General features: G+C 38.0%; 1 protein-coding gene across 2 annotated transcripts in view; it reads right to left on the reverse strand.

The window, feature by feature from the left end:
• Nucleotides 1-3,541: 3,541 nt before the first annotated feature.
• The window catches only part of LOC137294152 (cilia- and flagella-associated protein 61-like), a 79,832-nt gene continuing 70,166 nt past the window's right edge, over nt 3,542-13,207 (reverse strand). For both annotated transcript variants that reach the window (XM_067825132.1, XM_067825133.1), the window contains exon 31: nt 3,542-4,784. In XM_067825132.1, coding sequence (XP_067681233.1) covers nt 4,644-4,784 — 141 coding nt within the window. In that variant the 3' untranslated portion in view covers nt 3,542-4,643. The remainder of the gene's footprint in view (nt 4,785-13,207) is intronic.

Consider the following 13,207-nt stretch of genomic DNA (forward strand, 5'->3'; position numbering starts at 1 on the left):
ATTTGCTTATCTATAGGTGTCAAAGTGGTTTTTTTACTTGCATCTCTTTATCCTATAGGTATCAATATGGTAGTTTTACTTGCATCTGTACACCCAATAGCTGTTTATGTGGTAGTTTTCCTTTCGTCTGTATGTCCTATGGGTGTCAACATAGCAGCTTTACTTGGATCTATGTATACTATAGGTGTCAACATGGTAGCTTTACTTGCATCTGTTCATCCTATATGTGTCAACATGGCAGCTTTCTTAGCATCTCTATATCCTACAGGTGTCAACATGGTATCTTTACTTGCATCTGTTCATCCTACAGATGTTAATATGGCAGCTTTATTGGATCTGTATACCCTGTAGGTGTCAACATGGTAGCTTTACTTGCATCTGTTCATCCTATAAATGTCAACATGGCAGCTTTATTGGATCGATATATCCAGTAGGGGTCAATATGGCAGCTTCATTTGCATCTTTTCATCATATGGGTGTCAATATGGTTGCTTTACGTGCATCTGTTAATCCTATAGCTGTCGAATCCTGGCACGGGACTCGGAAATTTTATGGCCGATGCGTTGGTACCCAATATCGGGCTGAAAACGTCCATATTAAACTTGAGAAAAACAAGTCTAAGTGTTCAACACTACCTGTACCTGTTATTCATGGAGATGTCGACCTGTCAGTACTAAATGTATCTATAAACCTTACCGTTGTCTTATTATTGTCGACCCATCGTAAAGTGGAACACTCCACTAAAACCCATATCTTATAGTTATATCCAAACCACCAAACACAGTCTTGTATGCTGTACCGTTATATCAATTAAGTCCACTGAAATACAAGCCTATTCCAATAACAGTTTCAAACTACTGAAATTGTTTGTCCGAATGCAACTTAACTGTGTGTGTTTGGTTTCAGGACTGTGGCACAGTGACCACGGGTACTATTGTAGTGATGTTGGATGTGTGACACCACACTTAGTTGAAGTCTGTCGCTTATTCTATGTTTAACTAATTAGCGACAGTCTTTAACCATGTATGGTGCTCAATGTCTTCGATGACGACGTGGATGCTCGTCAGCCTGAAAGAGCGAAAAGGTGGATTTTACGACGCTTCGATCAATTCGTCTTCAAGAACAACCTGTTCAAGAAGACGCAAAGCATGGAGAACAATCACGGAAGAAGTTGAAGTGCACAACACCCATTATCAAGTACTTTACCGTCCATCCAGTGAAGGGACATGAGTGGGCGAACATTGGGAGTTGTGGTCTACGTATTCAAAGGTACCAAACACAATGTTTATACCAAGACGCATCTTCAAATGGGACGAATAGCTACCGGAATAACAGTATGAGTACCTTCGGAATTAAAGTATTTTATTATACGAAAAATAGGATGTTTCACACAAGGTAAGTACTATATCTAGCACCGGAATAGTTTAGCTGGCTAGACATTTACGTTTGTATCTGGAAATTTGGGCGATGAAGACTGAAAATTCACCTGAATATTTCCTCAAACCAAATTAAATGCATGATGAATACTAGATACGTATCTTAAATACTGGTTCAGTTGTATAGAAAATGTCAACTTATTTTGTATTATGTATCTTCATTGTTGTATTACACGTATATCTATTTTTGTAAAAATAATAATGAGTACACCATGTAAATGTACCACTGTGAGATAATGAGGTTCTCTCACGTGTCTAAATATGAAAGGAGCTGTACGATTCCGTAAGGCTAAAAAGCTATACATGTTTTATTGGTATTCTGTATATGTAGGACAGTTCGGTAATGATAAATACGTATTTTAGACAGGTTTACACCTCATGCTTCTACAAAGTGTAAAGAGCAACAGTAACTGTTGCCATGTCTTATGATAAAGCTGTTATGTCCATATTTTACTGCCTCTTGTTACAAGTAAGACAGCTTGTCCTGTGGTTGTTTCTTGTTTAAGGCTGCACTGGGCAATATTCAAACTGTAATTAATCCAGTCTGTTCCAGACAGTCCAGTAATCAACAGCTTGAGCATCAATCTACACAAGTGGAGTGAGTGAGTGATGTTTGTATGAAGCAACTTCTAGCAACATTCAAGCAGTAACACTGTGGGGGAAAACAGAACTGGCCTTCATTCACCAGGTCCTAACAGTGACCAGGACACACCAACGCTTTAACCATTAACCATTGTGTTGTTCAAGATTTCCCTTTCATGAAGGAGTGACCCCACGTCAACACAAATTTACACTGATGTGTATATTTTTAGCTTTGAATCATCCTATAATAACTTAGCCCATATCCTACAATAAGTTAACAACTTCTTGAACACTGCATAGTGTACATTCCTACAGCCTTAAAATCTCATTTCTGGAGAAAACTACTGTTAGTAGAAGGACAATTTTGCCATGAATTGTTTTACATTATGTTATTTTTATTCCAGTCCACTTACAATGGCTGCTGAAAGGTGACATCAGATAACCTGTTATCAAGATCCAAATGAGTGAGTGAGTGAGTTAGCTGTTAGCTCTAAGCAATATTCCAGCATTGAAGGGGAACAGAACAAACAGGACTGTACCCATGTGGGGAATCAAACCCGTGTCTTCAGCTTGATGAGCTTCTTTACCATCAAGTTACCCCACCCCCTGAGTGAGTGAGTGAGTGAGTGAGTGAGTGAGTGAGTGAGTGAGCTCTAAGCAATATTCCAGCATTGAAGGGGAACAGAACAAACAGGACTGTACCCATGTGGGGAATCAAACCCGTGTCTTCAGCTTGATGAGCTTCTTTACCATCAAGTTACCCCACCCCCTGAGTGAGTGAGTGAGTGAGTGAGTGAGTGAGCTCTAAGCAATATTCCAGCACTGAAGGGGAACAGAAGAAACAGGACTGTACCCATGTGGGGAATCAAACCCGTGTCTTCAGCTTGATGAGCTTCTTTACTATCAAGTTATCCCACCCCCTGAGTGAGTGAGTGAGTGCGTGAGCTCTAAGCAATATTCCAGCATTGAAGGGGAACAGAACAAACAGGACTGTACCCATGTGGGGAATCAAACCCGTGTCTTCAGCTTGATGAGCTTCTTTACCATCAAGTTACCCCACCCCCTGAGTGAGTGAGTGAGTGAGTGAGTGAGTGAGTGAGTGAGTGAGTGAGCTCTAAGCAATATTCCAGCATTGAAGGGGAACAGAAGAAACAGGACTGTACCCATGTGGGGAATCAAACCCGTGTCTTCAGCTTGATGAGCTTCTTTACCATCAAGTTACCCCACCCCCTGAGTGAGTGAGTGAGTGAGTGAGTGTTATAGTCTGAGCAGGCCAACAGTGAGTTGAGCCTTGATTACTTAAGTCCATGTCACAACATGGCTATTATGACCATTTGTAAAACAACTTTCACATATTCACTCACAGTTCATAATATTTTTACAATATAGACAACAATCAATGTCATCAGTATATAATATTTTAACAAACGTGAGTGAACGAGTATTTGAGTGAGTGAACATCTGGTGGTGACACATATCAGTTGATAGTCTCAGTGGAAATATAGAATTTAACAAACAAGCTGTACAATGCATTTTTTATTTACATATAACTGCGGTGTACTGAAATGTTTATGCATGTGGATAGCGCAGATTAAATAAATATAGACACCACAGCTCTTATCCATTATAAATCCTATCTTTAGATTTACACTTCAAATTATCCAAGTTCTATTTCAAAATGATTTAATATAAACATTTGTAAAGCAAATCTCTCTTCATCAGGTCTTGACAATGTCTGCCTTGATTTACATTTGCTTTTGTATAAAAATTCAAACATCAACAGAGGATTCACGTTCTCTATTATCACAGCTCTCATTAAAGTCACTGACTTGGCAATAAAACTGTTTACAATGTTGCAATGACAAATAACTGTGAGCAGAGTTAATGGCTGGAAAACTGATAAGGTATGTCATTCTGAATACTAGTACATTAAATAATCACATGTACAGGTATAGAACAAAGAACTTTTAAAAAATTGAAAATATATAGAAAAAAAAACACTTCATGTTATTATGTCTATACTGACGTTCATAAAACCTAACACAATAACAGATATATACTACTCAAAAGAAGTTTGGGAACACCCAGTCTTTAATATGGCTATGATTAATGTGTCATGGCTGGTGAGTTTGCAACACATAACCTTCAGTTTCCTTAACTTGTCTTGAGTAGTGTATATAGAAGTGTATATATCCATTTACCAACACAGTGTTGCATCTGGTTCAATAAACTTAAAAGTGATCAGTCAAGTAAATCACCTGTGTCTTTTCACATGATATTGATTTTAGTAAAACATTTCCCAAATATTTCCACTTATCAGCTGTCATCAAAATAAAATATATCAATTTCTTTCTTTTATACAGATATTGAATATAACAGGAAGTCCAACCAATTTCACTTATACATCACTATATATTTTAAGAAGTTAAACAACTGCTTTTCAAATTGCCCAATGAAATCTTTGCATCTCATTAACCCAAACTTGAGAAATATATTGGATCAATGTCTCCAAATGGCATTATGATCACATTACTTTAGATGAGCAGCAACAGCAGCATGTATAAACAACTATGATGTGTGATGGATGTTTATGTTACAGTGATGCAAGGTGTGGCAGATGCTGCCTCACACCATCCCTGGTTTGGCGTACATCGGAAGGTGGTAGTAGTTGTAGCTGATGAAGCTGAGGAGGCGTGTCTCCACCGCCCGCTTTGCACCGGTGCCAGCGTAAGCCTCCAGCAGCTCACGGCGCTGTGTCTTGGACATCTGCAAACACAACATGGTAAATGAGTGAGTGTGGTTTTGCACTGCTATTGGCAGTGTTAGAGCAATATTATGGAAAGTGCACCAAAATTGGGCTTCATACAATGGAACCACGTGGGGAATCAAACCTGTGTCTTCAGCATGATGAATATACACTTTAACCACTATGCTACCACAGAACATGGGAAATGTAAATGTACCAAAGAATATGGCAGAATTATCAGACACAAATTACAACTAGTTTGCTTGAATCAACAGGCCATAAATATTATAACACACACAATGTCACAACCAACCAACCAACAGTAACATGAAAGAAGTGTTTTCTCACTTCTTTCGAGTAGTATACATGAGTAAATACCTACACGAAGACCTGCCATGACAGATTACGAGGTGAAAGTATGGGGCAATCATTAGTAACTTATTTTTAGTTCTATAAATGGTAGAATGCCATTATCATTTATTTAGTTCAGATAACTTTTAATTGCAGAAACTTACTGTGCTGACACAGGAAAGGAAATATGAATCATCAGTTGGTCTCAGATAGATGACATGATTTTTGTATTTGTTTTCTTTGTTTTTTGTTGAGGAACACCACACCCAGCAATATTCCAGCTACATGGCAGCGGTCTGCAAATAATCATGTCTGATCCTGACAATCCACTGATCAAGAGCATGAGCAGTAATCTAACTGCAGTTGGGAACTGATGACATGTGTCAACCAAGTCAGCGAGTCTGACCACCTGTTCCTGTTAGTTGCCTCTTATGACAAGCATAGGTTGCTGAAAACCAGTTCTAATGCAGAACATTAGAGGTCTTTAACAACGTGACAAATTATGCCATGATATTCACATGTTTCAGACCCAGATGCTTCTACATCAGTTTTCTATGAACATGAAATATACATATCTTGGTGTGAAGGATATTAAACAGAAAATCTGTAAACATACATGTTCAATTTCTCGTAGTATTTAGCAAAATGGCCACAAAAATTATAAAATGAATTTGTTCAGGGTATTTCGGCATGCAACAATTTAAAACAACATATCATACATGTTCAGATCTAACTTGGTGTGGTATGAGATGGATTTGAGCAAAATACACCTGATTATGTTGATAATGCATTTCAAGCCAGTTTTAGTACAGTTTTCACAATGCTCACACAGCACCTTCCTCTGTTGAAAACAGTATTGTAATGCTGAGTACATATACATGAGGGAATAGCCAACACTTCAGCAGTGGTATTGGAACAATGGCCATCTATAAATGTTGCAGCCACACAGGACACGTCCCAGGTTGGGTCCCCCCAAGAATACTCTACATCAATATTTGGCAACAATAAATCCAATATAACCCCAAGCCTTAGATAGCCAATGACTATTCATGTTCCACACAAAGCAAAGCTGCTCTATATCAATCTGGGTGAAGAACAAACCTGAATATAGATTGAGCACTTGCTGATTGAACTATTAGTGATGTTTTAATCTGGGATCTCCCCACAACACAGCAAACATGAGAGCATTGAATGACAAGTGTTGTGTTACAATTCTCACAACAACTGATACTGCAAGCACTCCATGTATGGCCATGTTGACAGAGACATCTACTCACACGCTGCTATGTAGACCCTTTGTTTGATGGATGTCTAGCTCTGGCGTAGTTTAGCTGGCTAGACATTTACATTTGTATCTGGAGGTTTGGGGGATGACGCCTGCAATTCACCTGAATATTTATTCAAACCAACTGCATGATGGATACTGGACCCATGGCCTAAATACTGGTTCAGTTGTATAAAAACTGACAACTTACTTTGTAATTATTGTATTTTCTTTGGGGTGGTATATCTATAGTAATCATATAACCATGCCGTGTACAGTACTTCAGAATACAAGGAATGTTGGAATCCAGGGTCAAATTGTGGCAGAATATTTTCCTGGACAAGGTTGGTCTCACTGAACTGTATGTTTTGTTCTTGCAGGTGGAAGAGGGGGAATGTTAGAGCAGATAGCAGTTATGCCTCAGGAACTGACAGATGTACATTCTGCCCAATAACGAAAAAGAAGCCCTAGTCAAAGGACAGGGACTTATATTATAAGTGCTCTCTGCCCTGAGAAACATAACCATTTCAGGTTCTTTCACAAAGAAAACATAATTTACAAACACTGACAACAAAAAAAATACTTCATTTCCCAAAATATAGCTTGTCACTGTAGCTCACCTGGCCATCAACAGTCTAAAATTTCTTACAATATCCCTTAGTTCTTCATGGTGGTCACAACACAGTGTTTGGGTTGCTGCCCATTGCTAAGATGCTATCTCTACTTATAGCTAGTGTTAAATTTAACATTGCTGAAGAGATGCAATATATTTACATATATTTTCAAACAAACATGGACAGAGCCCTAAAGATGCACTAAATATGATCATTAGGGGAATGTGGGATGCAACTCTACATAAGGTGAAGGATAAGGCTCCTTTTGGGTCCAGTAGAAATGTCAAATGTTTATAATGATGGACAAATTAAAACATTAAGTATGAAGTTAACATACTTAGTAGTCTGACAACTGACCTCTGTATTCTTAAATAAACACAGTTTGAAAGTCTGATCAGTTTACAAAAAGTACAAATTTATCAAAAGGACATTTGTAAAAACATCAAGACAAAATCTATGCATAGGCCAGTGTTTGACCCAAAATATTTTGCCATATGTTTACTATCTTTATCTAAATCTCCTACAAAAATCAACTGCCTAGTTTTGAAATGAATTTTCTGACTTTCTTACATATACCCAGCAACTTTCATAACAATTTTGAATGTTCTTTGCTGATTGAAAAAGTACTGAAAGACTGTGGGTGAGATTGGAATTTGCCTTATCATATCTCAGTTAAGAAACTAAACATGACTGAATACATTTCAATAGATTAACTACTACATGACAGACAACTAATGTGTGCTAGAAAAAAAATTGGAATTCTGTTTTCAGATACCTCACACATAGAGGAAGGAAGTGCAGTTTCTTTGCAAGAGCACTGAGCAAATGGGACTGTCATCTAAATTACTTGATTATATGGTTACTAACAGTAAGGAGGTTTTCTGTTTTATGTGTTGATGACAGCTAGCCTACAGGTAGGTCATGTTTTCATCTCACCATTCCCTTCAGTGATGGAATAATACTGCTACTAAACCAAGTGTTTTGTCAACACTGTATTGTATGACAACCATACTATCAAAGGCACCACTGTTACATATTTCATCCTTACATATAATATTACATATCCTGATTGCACATCCATTTATTGTAAGTACACTATGTCATGTCAGAAACATGGGTCTGAAGCTTATCTTGCTAGTGAATAAGCTGTTTTTACATTTACTGTTTACCTTTCTGATACAACATGGATAAAGCATCATACCTGATACAGCAAACCCTCATGAAACCACATTGTGTTCAGAAACCTTTCTGTCTTGACACAGATGCACAGAAAGGGAAGTTACCTCAAATTCACAATTCATTGATTCAGAAAGTCATGCTATTTCAAAAATTACCTTAATTTATTCGGTGTAATATTCAATATCCAAATAGGCAAGCCAGTTCATGTTTTTACATTTTTCTGCTTCATGAATAAAAAAAAATGCAATGTCATGAATCCATCATTAGTAGGCAATTAAGCCAACTTCTTGTCATCCAAGACAACAATCTACTTTGAAGAAACTCCAAAACATTTCATCAACAGATAAGATTTCCAACTAAGTCAATACACATTTGTCTTTTTGTCTTCCTCCACGGATCTACTTAACCTTTTGATTGTATATCATCAAGCACTCTCACACTGCAGTCTTGGAACAGATAGCATCTTAATGTGGGGACCGTGTAATTAGAAGTCAATCACATACTCATCACTGTCACATTGTCAATAAACCGCTTGATTTAGCACATAATGAAGACCTATTTGTACCCAAGACAGGAATGATTTGGGCTTCAATAAATTAATATTAATGACAAAATATCATAAACATTGTTTTATGGGTGTGAATTAGGAATGGCTGAGTGAACTATGTGTTGTTGGTGCTTGTTTATGACCAGTATATGACCTAACAACATACAGAAGAGGGATCGAAATTATTAGTGCCATTGTACCGATGACACGGCTAAGACTGAAATGGCACAGTTAAATTTTTACCTGTGTGCTCTTATGACACACTTGATTTGTTGGTGAAAATGCATTAAAGTGCATTAGAAAGCTCATATCAGACTGAATTACACTGGATCCTGCATCGATCAACCTCCATCCATTCATCCATCCATCCAATTTTCGTAACTTGTAGAGTAAAAGGAGTTGTTCTTTAAAGGGCCACGGGCTGTTATAGAAAGGACATATCACACTGAAATACACTGGATCATCCATCCATCCATCCATCCAATTTTCATAACTTATAGAGTAAAAGGAGGTGTTCATTAAAGGGCCACTGGCTGTCATAGAAAGGACATATCACACTGAAGTACACTGGATCGATTCCATCCATCCATCCATCCAATTTTCGTAACTTATAGAGTAAAAGGAGTTGTTCATTAAAGGGGCACTGGCTATCATAGAAAGAACATATCACACTGAAGTATACTGGATCATCCATCCATCCATCCATCCATCCAATTTTCATAACTTATAGAGTAAAAGGAGTTGTTCATTAAAGGGGCACTGGCTGTCATAGAAAGAACATATCACACTGAAGTACACTGGATCATCCATCCATCCATCCATCCATCCAATTTTCATAACTTATAGAGTAAAAGGAGTTGTTCATTAAAGGGGCACTGGCTGTCATAGAAAGGACATATCACACTGAAGTATACTGGATCATCCATCCATCCATCCATCCATCCATCCATCCAATTTTCATAACTTATAGAGTAAAAGGAGTTGTTCATTAAAGGGGCACTGGCTGTCATAGAAAGGACATATCACACTGAAGTACACTGGATCATCCATCCATCCATCCATCCAATTTTCGTAACTTAAAAAGTAAAAGGAGTTGTTCATTAAAGGGGCACTGGCTATCATAGAAAGGACATATCACACTGAAGTATACTGGATCATCCATCCATCCATCCATCCATCCATCCAATTTTCATAACTTATAGAGTAAAAGGAGTTGTTCATTAAAGGGGCACTGGCTGTCATAGAAAGGACATATCACACTGAAGTACACTGGATCATGCATCAATCCATCCATCCATCCAATCATCGTAACTTATAAAAGTAAAAGGAGTTGTTCATTAAAGGGCTACTGGCTGTCATAGAAAGGACATATCACACTGAAGTATACTGGATCATCCATCCATCCATCCATCCATCCATCCAATTTTCATAACTTATAGAGTAAAAGGAGTTGTTCATTAAAGGGGCACTGGCTGTCATAGAAAGGACATATCACACTGAAGTACACTGGATCATGCATCAATCCATCCATCCATCCAATCATCGTAACTTATAAAAGTAAAAGGAGTTGTTCATTAAAGGGCTACTGGCTGTCATAGAAAGGACATATCACACTGAAGTATACTGGATCATCCATCCATCCATCCATCCATCCATCCAATTTTCATAACTTATAGAGTAAAAGGAGTTGTTCATTAAAGGGGCACTGGCTGTCATAGAAAGGACATATCACACTGAAGTACACTGGATCATGCATCAATCCATCCATCCATCCAATCATCGTAACTTATAAAAGTAAAAGGAGTTGTTCATTAAAGGGCTACTGGCTGTCATAGAAAGGACATATCACACTGAAGTATACTGGATCATCCATCCATCCATCCATCCATCCATCCAATTTTCATAACTTATAGAGTAAAAGGAGTTGTTCATTAAAGGGGCACTGGCTGTCATAGAAAGGACATATCACACTGAAGTACACTGGATCATGCATCAATCCATCCATCCATCCATCCAATTTTCATAACTTATAGAGTAAAAGGAGTTGTTCATTAAAGGGGCACTGGCTGTCATAGAAAGGACATATCACACTGAAGTACACTGGATCATGCATCAATCCATCCATCCATCCAATCATCGTAACTTATAAAAGTAAAAGGAGTTGTTCATTAAAGGGCTACTGGCTGTCATAGAAAGGACATATCACACTGAAGTACACTGGATCATGCATCAATCCATCCATCCATCCATCCAATTTTCATAACTTATAGAGTAAAAGGAGTTGTTCATTAAAGGGGCACTGGCTGTCATAGAAAGGACATATCACACTGAAGTACACTGGATCATGCATCAATCCATCCATCCATCCAATCATCGTAACTTATAAAAGTAAAAGGAGTTGTTCATTAAAGGGCTACTGGCTGTCATAGAAAGGACATATCACACTGAAGTATACTGGATCATGCATCAATCCATCCATCCATCCAATCATCGTAACTTATAAAAGTAAAAGGAGTTGTTCATTAAAGGGGCACTGGCTGTCATAGAAAGGACATATCACACTGAAGTACACTGGATCATGCATCAATCCATCCATCCATCCAATCATCGTAACTTATAAAAGTAAAAGGAGTTGTTCATTAAAGGGCTACTGGCTGTCATAGAAAGGACATATCACACTGAAGTACACTGGATCATGCATCAATCCATCCATCCATCCAATCATCGTAACTTATAAAAGTAAAAGGAGTTGTTCATTAAAGGGCTACTGGCTGTCATAGAAAGGACATATCACACTGAAGTACACTGGATCATGCATCAATCCATCCATCCATCCAATCATCGTAACTTATAAAAGTAAAAGGAGTTGTTCATTAAAGGGCTACTGGCTGTCATAGAAAGGACATATCACACTGAAGTACACTGGATCATGCATCAATCCATCCATCCATCCAATCATCGTAACTTATAAAAGTAAAAGGAGTTGTTCATTAAAGGGCTACTGGCTGTCATAGAAAGGACATATCACACTGAAGTACACTGGATCATGCATCAATCCATCCATCCATCCAATCATCGTAACTTATAAAAGTAAAAGGAGGTGTTCATTAAAGGGCTACTGGCTGTCATAGAAAGGACATATCACACTGAAGTACACTGGATCATGCATCAATCCATCCATCCATCCAATCATCGTAACTTATAAAAGTAAAAGGAGGTGTTCATTAAAGGGCCACTGGCTGTCATAGAAAGAACATATCACACTGAAGCACACTGGATCATCCATCCATCCATCCATCCATCCATCCAATCATCGTAACTTATAAAAGTAAAAGGAGTTGTTCATTAAAGGGCTACTGGCTGTCATAGAAAGGACATATCACACTGAAGTATACTGGATCATCCATCCATCCATCCATCCAATCATCGTAACTTATAAAAGTAAAAGGAGTTGTTCATTAAAGGGCTACTGGCTGTCATAGAAAGGACATATCACACTGAAGTATACTGGATCATCCATCCATCCATCCATCCAATCATCGTAACTTATAAAAGTAAAAGGAGTTGTTCATTAAAGGGCTACTGGCTGTCATAGAAAGGACATATCACACTGAAGTATACTGGATCATCCATCCATCCATCCAATCATCGTAACTTATAAAAGTAAAAGGAGTTGTTCATTAAAGGGCTACTGGCTGTCATAGAAAGGACATATCACACTGAAGTATACTGGATCATCCATCCATCCATCCATCCAATCATCGTAACTTATAAAAGTAAAAGGAGTTGTTCATTAAAGGGCCACTGGCTGTCATAGAAAGAACATATCACACTGAAGTATACTGGATCATCCATCCATCCATCCATCCAATCATCGTAACTTATAAAAGTAAAAGGAGTTGTTCATTAAAGGGCTACTGGCTGTCATAGAAAGGACATATCACACTGAAGTACACTGGATCATGCATCAATCCATCCATCCATCCAATCATCGTAACTTATAAAAGTAAAAGGAGTTGTTCATTAAAGGGGCACTGGCTGTCATAGAAAGGACATATCACACTGAAGTATACTGGATCATCCATCCATCCATCCATCCATCCATCCAATTTTCATAACGTATAGAGTAAAAGGAGTTGTTCATTAAAGGGGCACTGGCTGTCATAGAAAGGACATATCACACTGAAGTACACTGGATCATGCATCAATCCATCCATCCATCCAATCATCGTAACTTATAAAAGTAAAAGGAGTTGTTCATTAAAGGGGCACTGGCTGTCATAGAAAGGACATATCACACTGAAGTACACTGGATCATGCATCAATCCATCCATCCATCCAATCATCGTAACTTATAAAAGTAAAAGGAGTTGTTCATTAAAGGGGCACTGGCTGTCATAGAAAGGACATATCACACTGAAGTATACTGGATCATCCATCCATCCATCCATCCATCCATCCATCCAATTTTCATAACGTATAGAGTAA

The sequence above is a fragment of the Haliotis asinina genome, chromosome 8 (assembly GCF_037392515.1).
Source record: "Haliotis asinina isolate JCU_RB_2024 chromosome 8, JCU_Hal_asi_v2, whole genome shotgun sequence".
NCBI classification, from domain to species: domain Eukaryota; kingdom Metazoa; phylum Mollusca; class Gastropoda; order Lepetellida; family Haliotidae; genus Haliotis; species Haliotis asinina.